Source organism: Ciona intestinalis, chromosome 3 (genome assembly GCF_000224145.3).
Source record: "Ciona intestinalis chromosome 3, KH, whole genome shotgun sequence".
NCBI classification, from domain to species: Eukaryota; Metazoa; Chordata; class Ascidiacea; order Phlebobranchia; family Cionidae; genus Ciona; species Ciona intestinalis.
This window is the reverse complement of record NC_020168.2, coordinates 691,963-719,783: the sequence shown is the minus strand read 5'-3', so window position 1 is coordinate 719,783 and position 27,821 is coordinate 691,963. Positions and strand designations below refer to the sequence as shown.

Genomic DNA, 27,821 nt, shown 5'->3' with positions numbered 1-27,821 from the left:
TTCATGTAACTTGTAATTGCTGTAGTTTTCTTTACGACTTACCGGAGGAGCGTCGTTATAAGCGGCGGGAAGTTCTTTCAACGGTGGCAACACCCGTTACGGGACAGTGGTCGCTTGTTTGGGAACGATAAAACCAAACGATCCACGAGAAAGCAAATTAACGACATGTTTATTTGCTTGGCCCTGCAGCAAGACACACATTACTTGTTCCTATATAAAGGCTTTGGTCATGAAGAAAAATTATCAGTCTTCGTTTTCGTTCACTACAATTAGAACAATGAGATTCTCACTTGCAATCGTTTCTGTGCTGCTTCTCGGTTGTTACAGCGCTCAAGGTAAGAGCTGCCGTATCTTTTCTCTGTCGGTGTGTACGTTAACTTCTATTCGTAGGTTTAAGGTGTTTCACCTGCAACGGAGCTTCGTCAAACGAGGAATGCAACTTGAAAGGGCGTATTGTACAATGCCAGTCCAATGAGGTAAGTGAATTACCCATAATACTTTTACTCAAGTAGATTTTACTCGTAGAACGTGCTTTTTAAGGACCTTCGATTTTTTTAGATTTTTGTTTCGTTGTTTTGATTAATTTAATCTTTGCTGCAGTATTGGAAGAAAAATAACATTTTGTCAAGTTATGTTATCGAATTAATATGTTTCAACAGTTCGTTTCGTGTTTACAACTTTGCATATTTTATCAGGGAAGCTGTCAGAATGAAGTTCGTTTATCCGAGGGCCGATACTACTCAATCACGAAACGATGCAAACAAACCGCTGCTTGTACCAACAATCAAGAACAAAACCAGAAACCAGCGTGGATACCAACACAGTGCAACCCAGCCTTTACCAACAACAGTGTGTGTCGATGCTGCTGCACTGAAAATGAATGCAACGCCAGAGCGATGCCTTGCGATAGTAAGTACCTATAGCCAGTATTAGAAACGGAAGGTTTTTGACCGTAAAAGAAACTTTTTAACCAACCGATTTTCCTCTTTTCCCTTGAGGGCAAAAATATTCGTAAAAAGAACCTTGGCAAAGCACTGTACCAATCAACTCGCAGGAATTAAACTCTAACCGAAAGATAACAGGGCGATTTGATTAGTTATAAACGGTGGTGGCTGCGTATACCAGTCTGTATTTTAGGTATAGGCATACCGTTAGTAATTCCCGTTGCTTAATATGTTCGTTATTTATACAGAGGATCCCAAATGCCCTGCTGCTGTTCAACCACGAAACGGGAAGGTCACGTGTGACAACATGAACTTCGGCAACAGCACCTGCACGTAAGTAACAAACCAGCATTAACAAATAAGTTTTTATTTATATTAGGGTGGGGTAAGATAGGACATGGTTTCATTTTTATTTTCGTCCCATTTTATAACAAACAAGGAATATTTCCACAATTAAATACCCATATCCTCACGACTTTAAAATGGCATGTTTGTTAAACCAAATCAGGTAAATAGGATTTAAGTGTTAACGGTATCCTATTTTACCCCGCAGTAGGGCTGAAAGTCGTGAAGATCTACGGTTATATAATTATGTTGTTTTCATCGAATGGGACAATAAATGAAAATAAAATTTAGACCATCTTACCCCAACCAATATCTTTTTTTTTACTCCAGGTATCAATGCGACCAAGGTTACAACCTCGTTGGTGACAAAGAAGTTAAATGTATTGAAGATGGTTTCGGTCTTCGTTGGGAATCTGAGACGCCAAAATGTGAACGTATGTATGATATTTGACGCTATTATTAATTATACAATTTGACTTTAACTATTCTATTTTTTTAACATGATATTTTTTGTGATATTTTACGCGTTTAAATATAGAACCTTTATATATAAAATATACTACGGATGTTTTTTTATTATAATATTTAACTATACAGGTCCAACATGTGGAATAAGCATACCACGTAGCCCTCCAAACGGCAAAGTATCTTGCAGCAATTCCAACAAACTGGGATCAGTATGTGCCTTCACATGCGACCTGGGATTCGAGATCGTTGGAAATTTTAGAACAATCTGTAACAGCAACCAGAAATGGTCGAACAGTGTCCCACTTTGCAATCGAAGTACGTATTTTTAATACAAATAAATAGCTACATGTTCTGTATGGTGGGGTAAGATGGTTTATGTTTTAATTCTTTCTTTATTGTTACATTTTGTAGTAAACGAAGGATATTTACTTAATTTTATAACTATGTCCCTACGACTCTAAAATAGCGTTATTAATTATTATCTATTAAGACATGAGTAAAAATATAAGATAATATGTGTTAACGATATCCATCTTACCCCACAGTACTATATCTATAGAAACTAACACCTATATATTCTGTATATTAAACATTCTTACCAACAGTAACCTGTGACTCTGCATCGACGATTTTCCTCACGAATGGCGAAGTAAGCTGCACGGATTTCAACTTCTATACATCTCAATGTAGCTACAAATGTAATCAAGGCTTCCGACTTATCGGGTCTTCAACCTCCACTTGCGAACCGGACGGTAGCTGGACAAGTGCCAAGCCACAATGCCAACAAAGTAAGTGTATCTTCCTGTATTATGTACATATGTATATTAGTACTATAGTGGGGTGGGGAAGATGGGACCCCTTTTCATTCTATTTTCTCGTCCCATTCGGTAATAGATAAAAGATCGTTGTTAATTGTTTAAAACACGATACTTGCATATTATGTATTAAAGTGTCCCATCTTTCCCCACTCTACTTAATGAATAATTCTTTATGGGTGAGGTCCGTGAGGACCTGGGATTTAGGCCAGACTTGGGTCCATTACCCCCTTAATGAATAATACACTAAGTACCGTTAACACATGAAATTCCTGATTTTTCAACAATCAACAACGCTCTTTTTACGTCTATGTCAATATAATTCTGTAAATATTCTTTATAAAATGGAACGTTAACGGAGAATGAAAACATGAATTATCATACTTTAACCTAATATTCATCTATCTCTATCTCAATAAGATTTAATTATAAAACCACAAAACAACTTACTCTAGTTGCCTGCGACGTTCAAAAGACAGCTCTGATTTCCAACGGACAAACCATATGTAGCGACAACAACGAATACGCATCAGTATGCACATACACTTGCCAACGTGGATATTACAGGACTGGGATCGAGTCCATCACCTGCCAGGAAGATGGTTTATGGAGCGATATTGAGGCACAATGTCTACCGAGTAATGACTTTAAAACTGTTGGTTTGTCTGAAATATTACTTAGTTTTATAGCATGAACGTACAGTACTGTGGGGTAAGATAGATACGGTTAGCACGTAATATCCAATATCCTAATCGTGTTTTTTAAAGTTGATTCTTAGAGCCTTGAGGATACGGTCATATAATTGAATAAATATTCTGTATTCTTCCGAATAAGCGATAAAAAGAATGGAAAATGAACCAACCTATTATACATGGACCATCTACCCCAACCTAATGTACACGAACCATCTTACCCCAACCTATATTATAATTACTTTCATTTTTAGTCACCTGTGATGAAAACGCTCCTGAAATTACCAACGGAAACGTGGTTTGCAGCAACAACAACTTCTATGAGTCAACTTGCTTGTTTGCATGCGATGAAGGGTTCAAGATGCTTAACCCAGGAAACATGATCTGCCAGGATAACTTCGAATGGTCGAAGACGTCGCCTGTCTGTGAACAAAGTAAGTTAAAAACACCTTCTTTATGCCATAGGACTCTAAAATATAATATTTATGTTTCCGTGGCGGGGCAACGAGAGTCGTCATAAAACTGGTTGACTGTTTCATACACCTCTGCCCTCTTATGAGTTAGTATGTATGTAACTTTGTGGATGATCATGTGGGGGTGAGGAGTTTTCATTTTTTAACTTATGACTGAGAAGCTTTCGTTATGTGTCTTGCCGAAGGACACATACGCACACAACGGTATAGCAGTGTCAAGATGTGGGCTATATAGAGTCAGGCGCGATTACCACTACCATGGCCCCAGCTTTAAATAGACTTCTTATATTTAATTGCTACTTTTTAAATTTTAGTCGTTTGCTCGCCCCCACACGATTCTCTGGATAATGGTTTCGTGGAATGCACCAACAACGAAGTATACGGATCAGTCTGCACCTACTTTTGTAACCCCGGCTTCGAACTGGTTGGCATTCCTACAGCCTCATGCGGGGAAGATGGTTTCTGGTCCAACCCGCCCCCATCATGCCAACAACGTAAGCTTATGCAACTATGTCGAACCATTAGCAGTATAATTGCAAAGCTGATTAAAAATCTGTGTTAGCATGGGCAGTAAGCAATAACATTTTAATAATTCGATTCTACGTGGACAAGCTTCTGTAGCGTGACATGCCATGGACCTGAGATTTGGGCCAGAGTTAAGTCTGTATAGGCAGTCACCACATAGTGCATTATATGCATTAGGTATAAATAATTGGGTTTATTTTTTATTTTAATCTTTTCAACTTAACAGTTACCTGTTCGACCAACCAAAGCCCTCCTATCAATGGCCAAGTCAACTGTTCGTTCGGTAACCTCGCGTTTTCTGATTGTTTGTATTCATGTGGAGATGGAAGCGAACGTTGGGAGCTGCATGGTAGCAATTCAACAAGCTGCAAGTTCGACACCGTCACCCAATCTTTTGAATGGACAGCAACCGAAGCACCATGCTGCGCAAGTTCGTAATGTTTATAGTTTCCTAAAGTAAAACGATTGTATTTTAATATGCAATCAAAAGGATTTATATTGTTAAATATAAAGCACGGTGGGGTAAGATGGATACTGTCAGCACAATCTATCCTATATTTCCTGATCGTGTTGTAAAAAATTGAAAATGCTACTTTAGAGTCATGAGGGCACGGTTATAGAATTCCTTTAAATATTCTTTGTTTACTACCAAATGAGGCGAGAAAAGAAAATTAAAACATCATGGACCGTTTTACCCCAACCCCGGGTACTCATTACCCATACTTAACCATACCTTCTTGTACAATAGGAAAATGCCCCCCTTATGCACAAGTCGATCTTTTCTTGGTCCTCGACTCGAGCAGCTCAGTGGGAAAAGAAAACTGGAACAAAACTGTTCATTTTATGAAAGATATTATCGATAACTTTGTTATTTCTCCAAACGATATGTTGGTTGCCGCTGTCAGGTACTTATTTATATATTAATTTTTGGAAGGGGGGGGGAATGAATGAATGAATGAATGAATGAATGAATGAATGAATGAATGAATGGTCGAGGCAACGGCAGTGGTCATACGTAACACGCATGTTCGTACGGTAACCAAGTGCGTATTCATTTGATTGTTTTTTTTTTCAATGTATGACTGACCATTTAGACAACCAATATTGAATCACTTGGTTAACGTTGTCGTTAAGTGTCTTGGTAAGCACACATAAGCCCACAAAGGTAACAGCGGCGAGCGTTGAAACTGTAATCTCTAGGTTAGAAGTAGGCGCGCTAACCACTTTGTCATACATCCTTAAAAAGGAGAAGTCTATATTAATCATTCCTAAGTAAAATGTCATATACGGTTTCATAATCTCATGAGCCCGTATTATCATCACCCTGTTGCACAAGCAACAATGTATATATGTCAAGTACGTAGATCTAATCATTGTATGGATGCATCTATCGATTGATGTTACGGTCTTTCATTATTTTATCTTTGATTGAATAAATTTAACTTATTTGATGACAGTCGTTATAACACGTATGTTCTGTTCCGTACACTTCGTGCTTACTACCAGTTACCACTTTATTTGTGTGCTTTAGATACAACAAATTCATTGATACGGACAGTGAAATTATGATCGGGCAATACACGGACCTCGAATCAACAACTAACGCCATCGTAAACATGCCTTACGATGGATCGGGTAAGATTTTTTTTCATATATTTAGTGCTGTGGGGTAAGATGGATACCGTTAGCACAAAATATCCCATATTTTCAAATCGTGTTTTAACAATAAACAACGCTCTTTTACAGTCGTGAGGTTACGATTCTGTAATTATTTAAATATAGCCCCTGTTTCTTATCAAATATAAAGGTTAAAGATGATGAAAACATAGACAACCTTACCCAATCTACATTGTTACATTTCAACAACGTATTACCTGTTTGAAAAGTTATAACATATTCCATGGTCCTTTATACTCCTACTGGTACATATGTACATGAGATTAATTGATATGTTTGCTTCTGTAGGAACACTCACTGGAAACGCTCTATATTACGTCCTTCGTAACATGCTCACTGCACCTGGCAACCGTCCCGATGTACAAGACCTTGTTCTTGTGGTAACAGATGGGATATCCAAAGATGACGTAGCTACACCTGCTACCATGCTAAGGGCTACTGGAACAAATGTAAGATGTTATATATCAATTACAAAACTAGTGATGTTGATTTTAAATGAATAAAAAGACTGTTTATCCTCGCATTGTATAAGAGAACGACAGTCGTTATAACAAGGATGTTCTGTTCCATACACCTTATGCTTACTTTCGAGTTACCACATTTGTAGGCTTTATAGAGTATCGTGGGGGAAGGTGGGACAAAACACGATCAGGATATTTGGATCTTATGTGCTAAAGGTGTCCCATCTTCCCCCATCCAACTATATACCTTGTTATCAGGTGGTTGCTCTTGGAATTGTAAACCAGAAGGGCAGTTTAAAGAAGGAAGATATCATTGACATTGCCAACGATCCAGAAAAGACGGTTCTCCTGGATACTGGCTTCGAAGGCCTTTCCACGGATCTGGTTGACGTCATTTTAAAGCAAGTCTGCGGAAACCCTTGCGAGTAAGGCTTCTAATTTTTGTGAAATATACATATACAAGACTTGTAATATATGTTAAATATACATTACCTGTTCAAGTTTCAGTCCCCAAGGATTTTTGCTAAATGCATAAGCATATATAGTCGGTTGGGGTAAGACTCATAGTTTAAGGGCGTTCATTTGTTAAAAACAAAAGTAGGGTATATGGGATACTATGTGCTATAACGGTTTCCATTTTACCCCAAACTATATTGTATTATAGTGTATATCAGATAAGACTTTAAACATAAATAAAAGTGACGTAAATTGTTTCCCAATGGAAAACATGCAGGTGTCAAAGTTGTTGTTTTAATAATTAATGTAATGGGTGAATAAATTATTAAACCGTCCCATTCTTTCTATAAGTTCAAGCTATTTTTGGAAGTTTTAATTAGTGCGACTTCCTCTTTACAGGCGTCAGAATCAATACTCTGGTATTGCATTCTAAAGTGGAGCATCGTCGCAATTCAAAACGTGCCAAATTTCTATCATCATTGTACATATATACAACACGTCGTGTAAAATGAATTTAATAACTCATTTTTTTTTGCTGTAACCCCGATTTTACCTATCTAAACTCTGTTAACGAACGTCGTGATAAAAAAAGTTGTTTTGGTGATTATAATAAAGGTGAAAACAAACATACTTGCCCGTTAGGTGGCGTTGTACACCACAATTTATCGTTAAAGGTTCAGTGTGTGAAACTACGACATAGTATTTTAGATACGATAATTGCACGAACAGAGATAAACAATTTCAGGATATACTAGAAAGTATATTACGTTTGTTGAGGTAGAGAACGAAGACCAGTTTACTTAATGAAGTTTCCTATTGATCCCTATACAGTTAGTCGCTTGTGCAAGCAGTGTGTATATATGCGGTCAATACGGTTTAAAATTGGAAAACTCTGTATTGATTACTTGCGTCATGGGCTAATTGCTTGGCTGTCATTATAGCGGAGCAAGCGAAACTCGCGTTCGTTTTAAGTTCTAGAAAACGTAAAACACGAAGCTTCTAGGCAGACTTTTCTATAATTTGCAGACAGCAATACAAGTTGGTCGATAGTAATCTTATTAGAGTCAAAGAACAACGCAGGACTAAAGACTTATAATTACTAGTATGTATTGAGAAGCAGGTATTAGGACTCTGAAAGCGTGTTGTTAAATCACACTATATTATACATATATACTTTCAAGACTATAATTGTGATAAAGTACCAGCATGTGTGTAATAGCACAGATTGATTGTGTCCACGCACCATAACCCGGATTGCCTAAAATTAAAACCTTCTTATCGACGAGTGCGCATATTATTGTACATGCATCATATTTCGCTATTTTGTATTGATTTTCGACGCAGCAAAACCAATGCAGTTCTTTGGTGGATGGTGAAGCATTTATAGGTCTTTATCAAAGTCCTGTTAAAGTGGACGCCATATGTCGGTATGTTTGCTTGGTGTTTTTGGTAGATCTCTAGCATAAGTAGATATGAACTTATTTGTAAAGTAGTCAGGTGCTGTTATTGTGAGGCAGGTGAAGTTAAATGGAGCGTTGTATACACAAGGTTAAATAGCATAACATGAGCGTTAGCACAGCCGCATTGTGCATATTTGCCAATGCATCGTTGAAAAGTGCTGCATCGGCGAACAATGTACGTCAGCGTGTTTAGCAAAACGAAATCCCAGCGAAGCCGATACGATAAAGTTATAAATAGACAGGCGCAATACATGACTTAACATTGTGTACACAAGTGAAGAGTTATGCGCAGTCAATTCTGTCTCTTTGATCTCTTCGAAACTGTTATATCCTTTCTTCGCCGTGACGAATTCGCAACAAAATCACGTACGTTCTTTCTATACGTTTGGTCAGTTTGTTAAAGTAAAAACAACAAATCATTTGCTCAAAGTTTGCTCATTTCCTATGATTTACCTGTTATTGTAAAAAACAATCGACCGTGACATGACACAAACGTCAAGAGAGAGAGATCATGTTAACTTAAATAAATCGATTAAATGTGAACCTGCAACCTTTTGAACTATAATAAGGAAAATAAACTTTGTTTTTCTTTGCTCCAGGAAAATAACGACAGGTTTTACTTGAGCTGGAAAATATTATCAAACTTTTGGTCGAGTGTTGAAGCGATGTTACGTATATTTAAAGTTCGTAATTTAATTAGTTGGCCCACGGCCTACTAGAAATATATAGAGAGGCCGCTTCAGTACGGTGTAGTAGTGTAGTAAAATGTTTTAATTCTATCGTCGCATTTTTGTAGGTCTGACACGCAGGCTTGGTTTGACACTTTTACTCGTGTACTTTTACTCCTTACCCGTTTTTTCGGGAATGTTGTTTTGCTACGAACCTTCTTTTCGTTGTTTTAATTAATTTGGTGTTCGCTAACTACTGCATTGAAAAAGATGAAAAAAATCCATGTTATGTTGAAAACAAAGCATTTAGCTTTTTGGTAGTGGTATATAAACTTGAACCACGTGTGTGTATATATATAAATGCGTGTGTGTGTGATTAAATGTGGCAGTGCGAGAATGAAAGTAGCTTTGTCAATCGTAGTGTGTGGGCTTTATAAAACTTTGTGACGCTCGAAATGTTTATTTGTTTTTCGAAAATTGTATATTTCAACAAAACGTGGCTTTTTGCGGCGGTAAGTCACATTGCTTTGTTTGTAACTAAGCGTCTCCAAGCCGATACGTCATAATACAACTGCTAATGGATTGGTCGCTTTGTTCTATAAAAGATATGACATTTACCGAAAAAGACGTATTATTCGTGCGGGTGTTATTTTAGTTGTGCTTCACTGCGATGAAATGGGGCAATCTGCAAATGGCCGCTTACCATCTGTTCTATATCGCATACATAAAAGCAACGACAGCCTGAAAACAATACGATTAGGGTTCCTAAGATTTCTCAACAACCAAGCAGAAATTTATATAATATTTTAAACAATATATGCTCCTATATATATAATGCTTTTATTTGTTTTCCCACTCTAGGTTATAAGATAGCTTGCCAACTTCATGTCCCCTCTCAGAACATGAAACTCTGAAACATGGAAAACACGATATCTTCTCGTGTCTCCATAGTAAGCGACGAACCAGAGGAATTATCAAAAACTCTGGACTCGGATTCGGCGACAAGATCACTATGCTCGAGCCCGTACTCGCAAAAGTTGTTAACCCTATCCCCGCGGACGTCGAAAGGCAACTATAAGTTTAATTTGTCGCCAGACTTTCGGATTGCGAGTTCGGGTGAGACTGGGCTTGGCGCAACAATATGTTCTGGAGAGTCAAGCTCTTCATCGAACGATTCAGGCTACCTAACAACACCTATAGAGATGCATACACAGTTCGACTTCCATAGAAAACCTTCAATGGAAACGGAATCGAACGCCGATGACATTGTAAGTGAATGAATGAATGCAACTTATTTATTCTCGCATGGCGAAGCAATTAACGACAGTCGTAATAACACATGTGTTTTGTTTCACACACGTATTAATATAAGTAATATGAGGTTTTTATTATATTATATATAGAGAGAAATTGGGACACTTAAGCACATATCTTCCCGTATTTAGTTTTATTAGTATAAATCGGAGTTGGCGCGTGCTTTATACAGCTTTGAGGTTCCTGTAGAATAATCATGTAACATTTCAACATTTGTATATGTTTATTATCAAGTGAGTGGCCATAAAAAGATTTTTAAAATGTCCCAAATTACCCCGTCTCACTTCACCTCAACCTACTATAAGATTCGTCCGACAGTTCTAGCAATCCTGCAGCTATTACAACACAAGACTTAATATTGCATTCGTATGATCAATATTCATATCATGCATGCGCTTGCATCTGTATTAATAATTAATCCAGGATATATATGTTTGTCTATACCTTACGGCTTACACAATGAGTTCTACAATTTAATATCGGGTATTACAATTTGTAACAAAAAATATCAATTGATATGTCGATCGACCCCACTTCAATGAAGCTTTATACTTAAAAACTTAATTACAAAAAATCCAATCGAAAAACAGATACCCCAATGAATTTCGATTTAGTATTCTTCAATAACGGAATAAAAATTCTTCATCGCATGATTGAGCATTTCGTTTGTTTGAAATTATACATCATAATATTAAGTAATTGCTTGTCAACTTTCGTAGCGATGTAGTACAGCAGAATACGCAATATGATCTTAAAAGTTTATTTTAGTTAAACAATGAGTTTATTATACAATCATCACATTATAAACTCATTTGTTTTTCTGGTTTATAAAACTTAATTTCGATGTTGCTGATAGACGAAACGTTGGGATAAAAATAACGTTTTTATGCCTGAGCCAACACGTCTATTAGATTACGCCTGGTTGCAGAAGTAACTTAATATCGAGTGTGTTTTGCTACTTAGGCTACGTTTTGTTACTACGGCAAAATGTATAAATAATCCTTTAGCGGCTTATTTGGTAATAGTGTATTTTGTTTGTCTGCCAGTTTTGATATGGTAGGGAAGGGAAATATGGGACATCTTTTCAATCCATTTTCTCGTTCCATTTGGTAGTAAGCAAAACGGACTTAAAGAATTATTAAACTGTATCCTCACGACTCCCATATACCACCGTTGGTAATTGTTTAAAACACGATCAGGATATTTTCATACTATGTGCTAAGGCTGTCCCGTTTTCCCCCACACTGCCATACCAGATAGGCCGCTAAAGAATTATTCACCACTGTATTATATATTAGGGTGGGGGGAGATGGGACACCTTTTTAAACAACTGTCTCGTTCCATTTGGTAGTAAGCAAAACAAATTCAAAGAATTATAAAACTGTATCCTCACGACTCCCATATACCACCGTTGGTAATTGATTATAAAACACGATCAGGATGTACTAAAGGCGTCGCGTCTTTCCCCATCCTACTATATATTCGTAGAAACCATACGACCACCATTGAGCGGCAAAACCAACAAGACCACAGGTTATTTGCATGGATGCCGTTTCAACATTGATTATAAACTGCTATCGATCGCTTCGATCGCAGCGCGGGTTAATTTGCACTCGTTCATGAAGTATGGTTATATATGCGCCGCAACGTTTCGTTTATAGTACTGTGGGGTAAGATAGGTAATGTTTGTACCTAACATCCCATATTTTTAAAAGTGTTTTCAACAATTAACAACGCTAAGGATACGGTTATTAATTCTGTATTTTTTGTGTTTACGACCAAATAGGACGATAAAACTGAATGAAAACATGGACCATCTTACCCCAACCTATTGATTTTATAAGTTTGCTTTTACTACAAACTGCTGACTGTTGTAGCAGTAGCCAGACAAATGATATCTTAATTATCTTAAATTAGAAAAAAGCCATTGCTGTCATATTTACTGCCGCTTATAATTTACTCGTTTGCGTCAATAAAAGTCAAGCCCGATACCAATAAAGTCGATTATCCCACGTCGCTCCCTGTAAGGCGCATTCAAACAGGATGATCAACAGAGTTGGCATTAATAATGCAGCGCCTACCTTGTTACCATGGTTACAGTGACGTCATTAGAGTACATGTATGGCGCCGTTTCTATTGCAGCCAGGATCGTTTATATGCGTAATGGTATCTTACGACTCACCGCAATGTTATCTTTAAACCACTAAACCACCAGACGTAAACTTGATCTTGATTTGTGCTCTAAATAAATTTTTATCATGATATCTCAACATAGCTCTGTTTTTGACGTTACTGTTACAGTTATTTTTGAACATATTTGACAAAACTAACTCATCCAACCACCACAACAACCAATAAAAAAAACAAAGTAAAATTTAAAATAAAAGTGAAATTTTTTAATCAAACTAAGCTTCATTTTTTAGTTTGACTAGTTTTAACCATAGATATTCTAATATGTTGATTAGGTAGGAATAAAACATCCCCCCTTTGGTTCAAAATCCCATTTTGATTTACTACTGAGATGATGGAACTCTTGTGCTTTTCTACAAACTGAATTATCTCTTCAAATACAGTAGGGAAAATCAAATGAAACCACGAAAAGAAAGGAATTCAAAGCAAAATAACAGTCGTTAAAAACACGCTAGGGGTAAAAGTACTGCAGTAGAAGTTTTGAATAAAAGCGACTGCTAATCCCATAAAACCCAAATATTCACCATATAGGGGCCTAATACAACTTACACTCACCCCTATGTATGATCTTATTTCCATATTCAGCTCCATATTTGATCTTCACATTTATTCCAACTTATTTTGTAAATATAAATTTCTTTTATTCAGGATTTTTTCTTACAAGTCGTCGGAGTTTTTCGAGATTACATCGCTGATCAAATCTGTATTTTGGAATCTCGGTTTAAAGAGAATAAACAAAATCTGGATGTGCTGCAAGGCCAGCTGAAAGCTAACGAAGTATTTATCGTTTAATAATAACAGTATATTAAAATGCACAAGCCGTAATGCTTTATATTGTTAAACATTTTACTAATAATGGAACTGCTTATGTTGTCAAGTCAGTTTATAACTTGAGTGGGTCGGTGTATAACTTGATTCAAAGTTACATAAATGTGATATCTCATAAGCGAGCACGAGGAGTATGAAACAGAACACCCATGTTGTAACAACTATCGTTTCCCATTCACATATCTATAAATAAGTTACATTTTAAATACTTTATTATTTCATATTAAATTGTATTTTATTCAACAGGTTATAATATATATTGTTTTTTAAACAGAATGTAGCATCTCAACAGGAAACTCAACTGGTTCGAGATTTCTCCAATTTAATTTCACTTTTGCATCAGAAACAGTCAGAACTTCAAAGGTTGCTTAAGGTATGAACAATTTACTCCAACTTAATTAGAATCCATTTTTAACCTGGGTTAATATGAAATATTGAAACATTCCATTCTGCATGGATGAGGTCTCACAACATAGCGCTATGACACCTGAAACTTATGCATAGGTTGGCATGTTATCAACACCAATGGTACTACAACCCATTTTTTTGGCTAGGGTTTAGAGTAAAAAAACACAATAAAGATAAAATAATAACCTTAGACAATTTAGTGTTAATATAAAATACTTAAACCTTTACTCAACTTTATTTTGTCGCAGAGACAAAGTGTTGAGGTTGGCGAGAAAATCCGAGGACAATCGGACATTTGTCGAGGAAACATTAAGATGGTTTCCGGGATTTTGAACTTTGCCAAGCGACTCCGGAATGAGTCTGGGGAGAGCATGAGGGAAAATGCTGTTCGGGAGTTTAAACAACGGTAAAATGATAATGTTGCAATGACATATTTACGAGGACGAACTCATTATTAATGTTGTCTTTTTATATATGATCATGGTATATAAGATAGACCATGTTTTTTTCGCCTTTACTGCCCAAATTAGTAGGGAACAAAGAATATTTACAGAACCATATAACTTTATTCTCAAGACTTTAATAGTGGTTTATTAATTGTAAAAACACAATTAAAAATATAAGATATTATTGGGTAATATCCATCTTACTCCAGAGTAGTATACATTTATCATTATAACAATCATTATATCTTTTCTTCCATAGTATGATAGTTAAAGTAGAATCTCACCAAGTTTATTAATCAATATCCCATAACTAACTTAATATCGATGCAGTTTGCTATCGGCGAATGATCTTCCAACAGCCGATCTCAACATTGCAAGTGATTCACCATCTCGTATTAATCTGGAAGCAATATCTAAACTCATACAAAACATTCAATTTCAATCAGTTCGGGGTAAATTGGTTGTTCTGTACAAAATATATTTACTTACAGTAAGACACTTAATAGCAATTGCTTTAACTCTGTGTTTCTTTATAAGTTTATAGATTGTTTAATTTGTAATTGTCTGTCATAGATTAAAATAATGAAAAAATGCAAAGGCTAATCACAATACATATGTACACAAGGTGTATAAAACGGAACACGCATGTAATAAAGTCTGTTGTAGGATAAAGAAGTTACATTTATTCATGTTATAAAACTACAATCCAAAAGGTTTCCAAAGCAATATTTTCATACAAATTCAAATTCATTATGTTTTATGTCCCTTTCCAACTATAACTAAACAAGAATTTTATAATAAAATATCAAACCACATAAATAAGTTAATTGTTTAATTCTACAAGGTAAAGAATTGAAAGTGGAGAGAAACGGTACAACCACCAACGATAAATGTAAGATCAAAGTACAGCCCCAAAAGAATATATTTAAAGATTTATTTTACCTGTTATAGGTAACAAATGTAAGATGATCCCTCCTGCAATACTGGCTGCTCAATCTGATGATGACATCACAAAAACTTCATTAACCGTTCGGTGGACATGCTGTGCTAACTGTGAAAGTGAATATGGGTTGAAGTGGTCGTATAAATTAAAGATAAGACAATTGAAAAGTAAGCTTGTACATTTTGTTACCTGAAATATGTCACCAAAGATAATTGTATTAAACAGAAGTTTTATTTATGTCTTCGTTAAGATAAAATTCCTTTATTTCTTTACTGAATTTAAGATGGATTTAATTAAAACAAAAAAAGGAAATTAGCAGCTAACAACAATTGTTATATTGAACATAATTTTATTTGCAGAAGTAAAGAAAATGTGACTGCTACAAGTTATGTAATACATGAGTTGCCATCAAATGTAGAAGTCACAGTAAACGTTCGTCATTCAAATGATGAAACAAACACAAGTTGGAGCCCTTGTGCAATATTTAAAACCAAACAATGTAAGAACAATTTCATTTTAATTACATTTTGATTTGTTTTAGTTAAATACTTAATTTGAGTTAGTCTATAATGTATTGTGAGTTTAGCAGCCACGATTTTATTTACCACTTTAAGGTAATTACTTCTTTTGTTGTATTAATTGTTCTGGTCTTCATTACTGTTTTCGAAGATTAGTTAAATTTGTGATATATTGTAAACTAAAATCAAACCGTTTTAACGTGAGTTTTAAGCCAGTAACATTTTTTTTGCAGAGGCTAAAGTATACCTTTTTAGCCTAAGTAAGTTTTATTCTATTTTAGGAAGAATTTGCTTCTATAATTAAAAAATCCAGGGGTTGCTGCAACCACTGCAAATTGTCAACATAACCCTGCATCATACAAACTGTTTTACAAATCATATTCATATTTTAAACAAAGCAGAGCATAATTAAAATATATTTTCTACAGCACCAGCAAACTTCAGTTTCGATGTGAACACCGCTCATGTGAAACTAAAATTGTCACCTGATGCAAAGAGTGTTTTCTACCCGGGGGATGATTACAACAACGCAAGTCCCAAGTCTCCATCGCGTTTTACTTTCGCTCTCAATGTTTTGGGAAATATTTCATTTTATTCTGGAAGGTAGTGTGTTATTTTAACAATTTTTGTTATTCCACTTATAGTTATTTATGTTCGATACTGTCAGGCATATGTGTTCTCGGGAAAGACACAAACTGGTTGTAGCACCCTGGGTTTCTGGGCAATATGTCAATTCTAGCCTAATTCTTAGCTTCCATGACATGACATGTTATAAGACCTCACCCACATAAAATGGAATAAGGTTTAATATTTCATATTTAAACCATTGTATTTTCTATGGTCATCTTTGGAAATTGGAGTGATTGTATAGTCTGGTGTAGAACTAAATACAAATAGTTATTTTTACTCAATACTGAGTGGTTCGGGATAGCTTCAACCCAGTGGTCACAAATGAGTGTCCGAGCCAACCATGGCCTAAACATGAGATCTAATGGCTATCATTTGTACTTGGAATTTATGTATAGTTTATTGTAGAATACAAACTGTTATTTACTTAGGCATTACTGGGAAGTCCAGGTGAACAGAGATGGTTGGGCAGTAGGTGTTGCATATAGAGGAGTGCCTCGTAATAGTTGGTTGGGAAGTAACAACTCATCATGGATCTTGCATTACAATCCTGCAAGATTTGAATATAAAGTAAATGCGCTGTTTTAATTCAATATATTCTTATGCAAAATACATAAACTTTTAGGTTTATTTTATTTTTTAAGCAAGAAAATATATTATTTTTATAAAAATTGGATTTCATTTTATGCAATTGTTTAGTTGAGAAAAGTGAACATAGTGTATGACTGTAGGACTTGGTGTTCGGGTTTTTAGAAAATCTGAATGCTTTTTTTAAACTTGTAGGCAATGTTGCTTTATTTAAAATGTTCCAACTTACTCCTTAATGCTTTGTGTTAATGTATATGATTTGAAACGAAAAGTATAGGCATATTGGTAAAAGTGCTAATCCTACATTTACATGAAAATATCACACACAAAGTTACATACACTGTAGCTTGTAAGTGAGCACGAGGTGTAAAAAACAAAACAATTTTTTAAAAGTAGTAATTCTAATTTCTAACCAAACTTTTTTACAAGGTGCGGCATGCGGGTGAAGCTGTTGAAATAATACCAAAGTTGAGCAATTCACTTGCTTACTTGAAACGAGTTGGAATCTTTATTAATTATGAAGCAGGTCAGTACATTAACAACCATATTTTATAAATCATAATAGGATCTTAAACTCAGTTGTCACTCAATGGGTTAACGGAATTGTTTGTCATAAACAAGTCATAAACAAAAAAACTCTTCAGAAAAACACCCAGAAAGTTACATTTGAAACTGGAGTGAGTAGATAGATAACTAATAAGCAGACACTAGGTGTATGAAACAGAACACTCTTGTTATATCGCTGATTTGTCCTGCATGCTAGAATAAACATGTTACATTTATTCATTCAATAGTGTAAGTAGTCAACAATGTACTGGCAGGTGTTATTAACAATTTACTTTAGGTCTTGTAAAGTTTGTTGATTGCGTAAACAAGGAGATCATGCATACGTACATGGTTGAGGCGTTTGAACAACCTTTATGTGCAGCAGCAAACCCCTTCTACCACGGTGGATGCCTCACCTTGCTTTCTGGTCTTGATATCCCAAACTTCATCACTGAAGTGTGATTACCTTGTTAAAAACTGTTTATTTTTGCAGCTGTTGTAGGCTACATGTTGTTTTATATTTAATATATTTAAATATTCACTTCACTTAATGTTGCCATCATGTTATTTCATTCCAAATGTCTGTTTTCATTGATTTTTGTGTCTCATTCCCGTGATATCATAAATTGCTTGTTTTCAATGTTTATGAATTTAGACAACTTATCAAAGGTACACGATTGCTTTGCTTATTTTTTGTTTCTTTTCTCCCATCCAGTGTTATACTTTTCTTTTTGCATGGTGATGATCATTTTGTGGCTGCATAACTGTAATTGCAAGCAATAAAGATTGTACATATTGAGCTAAACATTGGTTCCACGTCAGAATTAGGCAACAACTGATTTTAACTAGAATTCTTTGTTTTAACCCAGCGTCTAGCAAAGTGAACAGGATGCCTGTCATTAACCCAGAGCTTTACGGGTTCAAGGCTCACCACTGCTACCATTATGAGCGTTTGGGTTCATGGTCAAGCCATTTTACAACCATTGCTTTAACCCCATGCTCCTTTATAGTAGGTCTAAATTCTCAGAAGTACACTAAAACAATTTCCAAAAATAACTTCCCTCTCAAAGTTATATACGTGGTAACTCGTAAGCGGGCACAAGGTAAATGAGACAGAACACCCGGGTTATAACGAGAAGTTATTGTAAAAATTTGCTTCCTTTTAAATCATATTTACTGACGCTATGGCAGAGTGGTTAGAGCACTAGTCTTGTAACCGAAGGATGCCGGGTTGAAGGCCCTGTGATGCTACATGATGTGGATACATATGTTCTTGGTAAAAACACATGAAATATTTGCTGCAACCAAGTGGTTTAGATTGTCACCATACATAAAATAATTAAAGATGTCAAAAAAATAAAGCAAACACAAATTTATCTATGCAGCAACAGCAGGCACGAGGTGCATAAAACAAAATAAAATAACAACTGGTGTTGCCTTGCCACGAAGATAAATAAGTTACATTCATTCGTTTAATCACTTCCTCACAAATCTAGCTTCTATCACACGGTGTATAAAAGTCTTGATATAACTGTTGCAATATCTATTAAAAATGAGTTCTTTAAATAAAGTTTAAAAATCAAACTAATGCATGCAATGATTAGTAGATGTTTATTTTCAGATTTTTAAACAATAATCGATGATATTGAAATAATATTATAGATAAGCTATTATGACCAAGTTTTCTCTGAAATGGATCTACTGGCATTTTTTTGTTTGTGGTCTTAGAAGATACAGGCTCAAGACTTAATGCTGCTACAATTGTGAGAATGTGTGTTGAACAATATATTTAACAGGATGACATCATAACCTGATGATGTCACACTGTACGGCACAAATAAAATCTCGGCCCTTTATGAAAAAAGTCAAATCTCTTTCCGAAATATAATAGTAGCTCCGTGAATATTATTCTACACCCTGCAAACACTGTAACACACCAACAATAAATCAAGCTTCAAATACTACAGAACACATCAAACTTTGTGGAAAGTGCTGTAGGAGTTATAAAAAACAATAAAAATTTAAAATCATCAGCAAATGTTGAGCATAAAATCATTAGTTTCAATATGCATGGTTGTTCAAAGTATTTTAAAAAACATTTGCTCTACAGGGAACAAAATATACTGGAATAAATTTGAACAAATTAAATCTCATTTATATAATCTCATAAATCAACCAAATAAACTGTGCTAAGAGTTATGGAATATATTGTACAGATAATATAATTATTGTTGGTCAACTCTGATGAAGTTTTACTGTATGGAAGACAAACTTTAGAATGTAATTAAAATTTTATATGGAATGAGCCAAAAAAGATGTTATTTCTCCTGGTAAAAAAAAATTTTCTCCTGGCCAAAAAAGATGTTATTTCTCCTGGTAGCAGAAGTAAGATAATTATTATAGTTCTTAGATGGTGTGCAATACATGTATCCTGTTACTTCTGCTACCAGGTATAGTGTAAATCTTTCAACAGTCAACGTTGGAAATACACTATGAGCCAACGTTGGAAATACACTATGTTTTTATACCAAATAACCCATTAAGAAATTATTAATATTCTGCCTATTATAGAATTATTATAGTTATAAGATGATGTGAAATGTCCCATCTTACACGATCACAGGATACGAAGCACAATCAGCAAGACCACACATGTTAGAACCCCTTTCTATTTTGAAATATCTGCAATAATTTAAACAAATTAAATATAGGATAATATAATATTATCTTTCAAGGCATGTGTAGTAGTTTGCATATTATAAAACAAATTAAACTTACATTATTCCAAAAATCAGTTAATTTAAAAATATGACTAGGATAAATGTATTGGCTTCAACAAAACCAATAATAAACAATTCAGTATATAAAGTTAGAGAGAGAACCTGAGAGGTGTTAACTGTTCATCAGAGTAACTAATCAGAGTAACTAGTAATATAATCTTGTTACTATAGGTCACGTGTTTTTTACTGTTTAGCAAAATATTGTGTGCCATTGTTAAAATACAGTTACACTTATAGTATTACATCCAGGGAATAGTATTACATCCAGGGAAACCTTAGCATTGCAATTTTGCATTTTAAAATTGGTTTACCAGGTTTAGTTGTCTACTGTCTATAAAAACTAGAGTCAAATTAGATTAAGTATTAATCAAACAGGTTCTTTATGTTTGACAACTACAGATTAATGAGTGTAACTGCAGATTCACTACAAATATAATCTTGTTACTATAGGTCACGTGTTTTTTAGTGTTTAGCAAAATATTGTGTGCCATTGTTAAAATACAGTTACACTTATAGTATTACATCCAGGGAACCTCATTATTGATTAATGTGGCAAACGTAATATACTTTGACTAAGCTTGTTTCTATAGTCACCTAACAGCATGGTAAAGGTTGTTGCAGGCTTAAAACTGGGTTGTAAATCATATGATATCAGTAACCCACCAAATAATGGTTGTTTCTATAGTCAGGTAACAGCAGGGTAAAAGCTGTTTTAGGCTTAAAACTTGGTTCTAAAATATATGATGCAACTAATAACTTGACATGTCACGCACCCCTAGTGTTACTAATATATTATTTATAGGATGCCTGCTAGCACAAGTAACAGAATACCCTAGTGTTACTTCTATAAATGAGAGACTTACCCATTAATACCCCACTGTGGTCCCCATGAGTTCTTCACCAGCCAATAATCCTGACCATTACTAGTGTAGCCGTAACCCACCGCCAACACTGCGTGGTTCACTTCACTTGCTTTATTGCCACAAAGTGTGCTGTAGAAATAAAGTTGCAACAAAATAAGTTTGTCCGGCCGATAATTTACAATTTAGTTTTAGTTGGATTGTTGTAACAAATGGCTTTGGGTGATGGTTTTTGTTTTTGTTTTTTTTCTGGTGTGGCTGAGAATTTGGACAACCAATAAGAAATCACTAGTTTAGAACAATGAGCTACTTTAAGAGTCTTGCCTAAAGACGCATACGCCAACACCCACAATGGGAGCAACAACAAGTATCGAGTCTGGCACCTTTGAACATGATGCAATTGCTTTAACCAAGGAGGTTATATAGCTATAGCACCAAGCTGGAAGCCAGGAACTATGCTTCTTTTTATGTTAAACCTATCTATTTTAAACGTATTAAAACTTTAAACCTAAAATTGGAAGTTCCGTAACTTTATTCATACAGAAAAAAGCCAACTGCAAAGTTGTTCATTTAGTAATTTTATTCAATTAAATAAAGAATCACCTTGAATAGACCCCACTTTTATAATGTCTGAAATCCTTAGCAACATCGAATGCGATACTGACTGGGTTCAACAAACCAACAGCTTCTTTAATCCCATCCTCATTTCCCTTGAGAAGAAAAACAATAAAAAATAGCAACATACCAAGAAAGAATCTTTATTTTTTTATTTAACAGATTTTATGTTTTTCATGAAAGACCTATGTGTTCCGTTCAGTATATTCATCAAAGTTTAATAACTCCTTTGTTGTAATGTTTACTGACTAATACAGTGCAGCAAATTCTAGGTGGAGTCAATTAATTTAGTAATTCTTTGAAGGTCACAACCTCACAAGCCTTAAATTAGTATGGTGTACCACTCTTTTTGTACTGTGATTTTATTTTATTAAAATAAGTATAGGGCTAATGGGTCAATTCTGGCCCTACATATTAGCCCCGTGTCATGCTTCACTGTAGGACCTTACTCAAGTAGAGTAAAAAATATATAATTGTAACAAATTTAAATTATCTTAAAAAATGTTGGTTAGGTATGTAGACACTGCTGTATAAATACCTTGGTAATATTGACAATCTGTTTTACAAACGCTGATGCCTTGCTTGCAACAAAGTGACATTTACCATCCTGTCAATATAAAACAGCTACTGTGTTAAATCCGTATTTCTTTATCACAAGGAGTTTATGTAAGCATATTCACTACCAAATGCGTTACATTAGAGTGCTTACATATTACAGTTATATGTGAAATCTAAGATTTTTTTTTTTTTTTAATTTAGCATTGCAATTTTGCATTTTAAAATTGGTTTACCAGGTTTAGTTGTCTACTGTCTATAAAAACTAGAGTCAAATTAGATTAAGTATTAATCAAACAGGTTCTTTATGTTTGACAACTACAGATTATTAAGTGTAACTGCATTTAAAAAGATTCACTACAAATGTAAAAAATGACACTTACCACACCCTGGTATGGATAATCAGCTTCTGTCATCAAACCTTTGTTATAATGGATGTATTCAAATGCTTGGCTCGGTAAACCTCTGTTTGTAAGGAAGATAGAAATGTTGGGTAAATTATTTGACTTTCGCACAATTTATTTGTTGCCTTTATTTAATACATAAAAAGGATTATTAAATAACAATATAACAGTGTAAGAATTTCAATATTTTTTCAACGGCTTATCTGGTATAAAAAACATAACTTATTTCCGACATTTGTCGCCATCCGGCAAAGAATATACACTAGGTTTTTCATACCCGATAAGCCATTAAAATATTATTTACATTATGCCTGGTGGCAGAAGTAACATAATAATTTCAAATGCTTACCCATTACATCCATGATCATTAAACGCTTGCGCACAATCTACAAGTTGTTGTTCCGACAAACTAACGAGTGGGTTGCCTTCCTTGTGGATTGCTGTGGCCGATTCTAAACATCCTGTGGTGGAGAAGGTCCAACAACTCCCACACGAGCCCTGGAGGTGGAACGAATTTAACATGAAGGAACTTATTTGTCCTCGCGTGATGAGGAAGTGACAGTTGTTATTACACAAGTTTCAGTTTCATACACCTCGTGCCCGCTCAGTGTTTACCATATGTCACTTTTCTGGATGGGTATTTTCATTTTTTGGCCATTTTGGCTGCAAACCATGAGGGGACACTGGGTTGAAGCAACTGACCTGTTTTACCCAAGGACTTTTTTTTATAATTTTGTGTTTTGTTTCCAACCAAAATTTAGAGAATACAACAAACGCAATATTAACAAAATTAACACAATATACCTGATTCTTGACTGCAGTTACAAAGTTTCCTTTCTCTAAACAGTTAATCTGTGCTGGTGGTTCAAACCCAAGACTAACATGGTTTCCTTTGGTAGCACTACAGTTCTGTGGCATCATCAAGCGTATGGAGGCAAACTCTTCAAAAGTTCGGTCGGAAAATTCATTCAAACCCACTGGAAAGGAGGGAAAGGGTCACGAATATTTTGAAAATATATATAAATGTATTTATTACAAAAAGGGGCACTGCGGTGAAGCACTTTACACTTATTTTGTAAATTGATCTTTCTGGTAAGTGTTTTCCTATCAAAGTTTTTGACGCACTATGCACTAGTGTAGTAAATACTAGAACTTTGTGCTGTTAATTGCCGTTCACTGTGACAATGCCAGAAGACATATTTTAGAAACTATTTATTTAAAATTTTAAGAGTACTGAAAATAGGTAGAATACAAGCAGATTAAGTTATTTAATGTAAAGAAAAGAGATATTTATTTAAACAAAGAAAAGTCCACAATTCCAAATGGTAACAAAACATAACCAATTCATCAATAACTTGATGTTTGTTTCCTTCGTAGCCACCATGAACACACAACATTGTAATCGGGAAGTCACACAATAAGTGCCAAAACATGAACAATAGGTCAAACCAATTGCCAACATTCTATATTTAGAAATGCCGCACAAAAGGGAAAGCTGCTTTATCTGGTAATTAAATTTTGTTTGTTTAACTTACTTTCCCAAGTTCTATCCACTCTGTTGTTAAACTCTTTGATTGTCTTAAGCGATTTACTAAAGATTTGAAATCGTTTTTCTGCTTCTTCTTGGTTTATATATTGCTTGCCGTGTTCTATTTGCCAACCCTTGAATAAATTACGCTCTAAAAAAACAGAAAATTGAAAATTTATGAAATTACAAAAAGTCACATTGAACTTAACCAATGTTTATGTAGAAATTTACTTCAACCACAGGATACAAAACTACAATGGGACTATTTTATTCTGTATCGCAACAGATTCAAAATATTAATGTTGTTTACCGCAGTATGTTGCAATGAAACAGATGAAAGCAACATTATACCACATTACACAATACATGGAATGGGACATTAAGACAATAAAATATTTTTATTGCCACATATATGTACAGTAGGGTGGGAAAAGATGGGACACCTTTAGCACATAATATCAAAATATCCTGATCGTGTTTTAAACAATTAACAACGGTCTATTGGAGTGGGGATACGGTTTTATAATTCTTTGAATGTTCATTGTTTACTATTAAATAGGTCGAGAAAATCATGTTAAAAGGTGTCCCATCTTCCCCCACACCACTGTATGTTATAACTTTTTGCAACAATATCAATCAAATATTTATTGCATTATGTTATAAATGTTGCCACAATTTTATCATACAGGCTACACTTACATTAAACCATGCTTAAATAAAATTAATTCTGTGGTGTAAATTTAAGGAATTGGATTTCTAAATTTAACTTAGCATTTCCACAATTTTAAAATAACATCTTACCTTCCACTTCTACATCATTATTGATCATCTCCGTCGGTGCATTGCAACCGTTAGTTGAACAGCAGGCCATAGAGCAGTTCGCGATCTAATAACAAGAAAAGTACATGTACATAACTAATTTATTTAGTTTTTATATAAATATATTACAAATAAATATCTATATACTTTAACATTATGTTTATATAGCTGAAACATTATATAGTGCTAAAATTATTTATTTATTTGAGGTTGTTTCCTTTTTGAAAATGATAATTGATATAAGTCAAATGATCCAATACCACATGTACAGTAATATTGGGAGTAGTAAAATAATAGTAATAAATAACAAAGGGCCTAATAATAAACAATCTCATACAAACCAGCTACCTGTATTGGTGCAATTTCTTTTTGCATAAGTGCACAGAAGGCTTTTGGATCCGCACATAGTCTATTATCAGCGCAGGTAAAAGTGGTTTGGTGAACTAAAAGGATAATAACATTTTTAGATATTATCACTGAACACTCTAAACACAGAAAACTTGAATTGTTGACATTATGCAATTAAAATTATCATTAAAATCAAGGTCTTAGACATACATAAGTTATATATATATATACATACAAAAGAGTTTTTCACTGATTCAGTTGATTTTTTGCTTCTTATCTTATGTAACTGCCATTTCCTAAGAATGTTTTTTTACTATACATCCTACCAATGCCGTAAAATTAATGCAAATTACATAAATAATTTATTTGGAAAAGATAGATAGGCTAGCTTATTCATTTTTAAAGGTTTAAACCTGTTATCCAGATTGTTATAAATTAATTAAAAATCTTATATAAAGCCTAATAGGTTAGGTATCTAAAGTTAATTAACTAAGTAAGGTATTACTAATTAACAGAGTAAAGTTTTTACTGTGTGGTTGCATAGATGTGATGGTGAACTGAACCGTTGCACATCGATTTTGAAGGTCCAAGCATTTCTCCAACGACCTGTGGGCACCGTAACACTGTAATCCAGATTCTTTGGAGAAATCTAAATATAAATGAAGTTTTTTATTGGGTTTTATTCACCCAGATGAAGAGGAACTGAAAGAGACCTCAGAACGTCTTTAAATATAACATATATATATATTATATGTGTTAAAGATAGAAAATCTAACAAGAAATCAACACAACTTTACTTGTATTTAATAAAAATGAAGTAGAAACTAGAATCTGGCAATTTATGACTGCATATGACAGTTTAAACATATAAATAACGTTTTTTAAATTAAACTTTATTTTTTCAATTTTATATAATATAGGCTATATATTAATCAATAAATGTAAGATGCAAAACCACATTTACCCTGCACGGATGAAAGAACATCTCTGGTAGAAAAGCTTGTTACGCAAAGTGTGCAGCAAGCAAACACGAGAATAGAGTATATTTTCATCATAATTGTTTTTGCACAAAACAGAAAAACTTTTGCACAGTGTCTAAACTAAAAGATTATACTTTTGAATTACCAATAAACGTGGATAGCTATAGCCTTGTCATTAAAAACGCAGGAAAATGGTAGCTAACTTTAGTCTAGAGCAAAGTAATCACAAATGGCTAATGACTGTCTTGTGACTGTTAGTATTCGTGCAACCGCCTGCACGTCTTAACTGGTTTGTATGTGTGGTAGATACATCCAGCAACATGCGCAAGCCTACAGCTACAGATTTCCGGGAGAACACATCTTTCATGCATATTTTTCCGACCACAAACATTGTACTGTTTGTTTGCGGTCTCGACACAATTTCCTACCACAAACATTGGAGTATTTATATTGCAAACTGTTTGATTAACCATTAACACATGCGCGCATGTCGCTGGAATTGTAATAGCTGGTACAGTCTATAACACCCCCCTCGCGCGGCGTAGGCCAAATCAGGAATTTTCATTTTGAGAGAATCCCCTTTTTTCGTGTAAAAACCCTTTTTCTTCGTTTCAATTTGATCGTTCGGGAGATTACCATCTATCGTCTGCGACGTAGAAGTAATGTTTTTGTTCGCTACCAGGGGGGTAGGCGCAGTGTAACTTGTTATGATTGTATTCGGTATACGAGGGGGGTAGGTAGTGTAGAAATGTAATGATTTTACTCAGTACAGGAGGGGGGTAGGTAGTGTTGAAATGTAATGATTTTACTCGGTACCGGAGGGGGGTAGGTAATGTAGAAATGTAATGATTTTACTCAGTACCGGAGGGGGGTAGGTAGTGTAGAAATGTAATGAATGTACTCGGTATACGAGGGGGTTAGGTAGTGTAGAAATGTAATGATTTTACTTGGTACCGGAGGGGGTAGGGTGTAGAAATGTTATGATTGTACTCGGTATACGAGGGGGGTAGGTAGTGTAGAAATGTAATGATTTTACTCAGTACAGGAGGGGGGTAGGTAGTGTTGAAATGTAATGATTTTACTCGGTACCGGAGGGAGGTAGGTAGTGTAGAAATGTAATGATTTTACTCAGTACCGGAGGGGGGTAGGTGATGTAGAAATGTAATGAATGTACTCGGTACCGGAGGGGGTTAGGTAATGTAGAAATGTAATGATTTTACTCGGTACCGGAGGGGGTAGGGGTAGAAATGTTATGATTTTACTCGGTACTGGAGGGGGGTAGGTAGTGTAGAAATGTAATGATTTTACTCGGTACAGGAGGGGGGTAGGTAGTGTAGAAATGTAATGATTTTACTCGGTACCAGGAGGGGGGTAGGTAGTGTAGAAATGTAATGATTTTACTTGGTACCGGAGGGGGGTAGGTAGTGTAGAAATGTAATGATTTTACTCGGTACTGGAGGGGGGTAGGTAGTGTAGAAATGTAATGATTTTACTCGGTACAGGAGGGGGGTAGGTAGTGTAGAAATGTAATGATTTTACT

At 34.9% G+C, this 27,821-nt stretch overlaps 3 protein-coding genes across 4 annotated transcripts; 2 read left to right on the top strand and 1 right to left on the bottom strand.

Annotated features, from left to right (window-relative positions):
• Positions 1 to 199: 199 nt before the first annotated feature.
• LOC100176127 (E-selectin-like) lies at positions 200 to 7,486 on the top strand. Its single transcript, XM_002128508.5, has 16 exons — positions 200 to 335; positions 391 to 476; positions 696 to 909; positions 1,193 to 1,277; positions 1,620 to 1,723; positions 1,887 to 2,072; positions 2,363 to 2,545; positions 3,028 to 3,210; positions 3,519 to 3,698; positions 4,052 to 4,231; positions 4,489 to 4,692; positions 5,011 to 5,167; positions 5,794 to 5,897; positions 6,228 to 6,388; positions 6,659 to 6,825; positions 7,256 to 7,486. The coding sequence occupies exons 1-16, from the start codon at positions 230 to 232 to the stop codon at positions 7,287 to 7,289; spliced, it is 2,334 nt and encodes a 777-aa protein (XP_002128544.2). The 5' UTR covers positions 200 to 229; the 3' UTR covers positions 7,290 to 7,486.
• Positions 7,487 to 9,208: 1,722 nt separating this feature from the next.
• LOC100178441 lies at positions 9,209 to 19,300 on the top strand. 2 transcript variants are annotated; one of them, XM_018811388.2, is made up of 12 exons: positions 9,209 to 10,252; positions 13,137 to 13,265; positions 13,591 to 13,689; positions 13,973 to 14,130; positions 14,501 to 14,618; positions 15,011 to 15,062; positions 15,122 to 15,280; positions 15,473 to 15,612; positions 16,060 to 16,234; positions 16,690 to 16,828; positions 17,276 to 17,372; positions 17,691 to 19,300. In XM_018811388.2, exons 1-8 carry the CDS (start codon positions 9,902 to 9,904, stop codon positions 15,487 to 15,489), a joined length of 1,083 nt encoding a protein of 360 aa, XP_018666933.1. In that variant the 5' UTR covers positions 9,209 to 9,901; the 3' UTR covers positions 15,490 to 15,612; positions 16,060 to 16,234; positions 16,690 to 16,828; positions 17,276 to 17,372; positions 17,691 to 19,300. The 2 variants fall into 2 exon arrangements, with proteins under 2 accessions (XP_018666933.1, XP_009857892.1); XM_009859590.3 differs by having other exon boundaries at positions 14,501 to 14,622; positions 15,015 to 15,062.
• Positions 18,985 to 26,505, bottom strand: LOC100184721 (pro-cathepsin H-like). Its single transcript, XM_002128257.5, has 12 exons — positions 26,266 to 26,505; positions 25,831 to 25,950; positions 25,302 to 25,396; positions 24,936 to 25,020; positions 24,142 to 24,285; positions 23,411 to 23,583; positions 22,956 to 23,104; positions 22,586 to 22,667; positions 22,186 to 22,254; positions 21,636 to 21,742; positions 21,036 to 21,164; positions 18,985 to 20,074 (listed from the first exon to the last, which is right to left on the bottom strand). The coding sequence occupies exons 1-12, from the start codon at positions 26,354 to 26,356 to the stop codon at positions 20,002 to 20,004; spliced, it is 1,317 nt and encodes a 438-aa protein (XP_002128293.1). The 5' UTR covers positions 26,357 to 26,505; the 3' UTR covers positions 18,985 to 20,001.
• Between the last annotated feature and the right edge of the window lie 1,316 nt (positions 26,506 to 27,821).

What these genes read in the sequence shown, in the direction of transcription:
- LOC100176127 (XM_002128508.5), top strand. Translation starts at nt 230, where the DNA reads ATGAAGAAAAATTATCAGTCTTCGTTTTCGTTCACTACAATTAGAACA. An exon ending in CGGTTGTTACAGCGCTCAAG is followed by an intron (nt 336 to 390) that starts GTAAGAGCTGCC and finishes TTCTATTCGTAG; the next exon opens with GTTTAAGGTGTTTCACCTGC. An exon ending in GTCGCCTGTCTGTGAACAAA is followed by an intron (nt 3,699 to 4,051) that starts GTAAGTTAAAAA and finishes TTTAAATTTTAG; the next exon opens with TCGTTTGCTCGCCCCCACAC.
- LOC100178441 (XM_018811388.2), top strand. Translation starts at nt 9,902, where the DNA reads ATGGAAAACACGATATCTTCTCGTGTCTCCATAGTAAGCGACGAACCA. An exon ending in AATCGAACGCCGATGACATT is followed by an intron (nt 10,253 to 13,136) that starts GTAAGTGAATGA and finishes TCTTTTATTCAG; the next exon opens with GATTTTTTCTTACAAGTCGT. An exon ending in GTTCGGGAGTTTAAACAACG is followed by an intron (nt 14,131 to 14,500) that starts GTAAAATGATAA and finishes ATATCGATGCAG; the next exon opens with TTTGCTATCGGCGAATGATC.
- LOC100184721 (XM_002128257.5), bottom strand. Translation starts at nt 26,356, where the DNA reads ATGATGAAAATATACTCTATTCTCGTGTTTGCTTGCTGCACACTTTGC. An exon ending in TAACTGCAGTCAAGAATCAG is followed by an intron (nt 23,105 to 23,410) that starts GTATATTGTGTT and finishes TTCCACCTCCAG; the next exon opens with GGCTCGTGTGGGAGTTGTTG. An exon ending in CCACAGTGGGGTATTAATGG is followed by an intron (nt 20,075 to 21,035) that starts GTAAGTCTCTCA and finishes AAATTATTGCAG; the next exon opens with ATATTTCAAAATAGAAAGGG.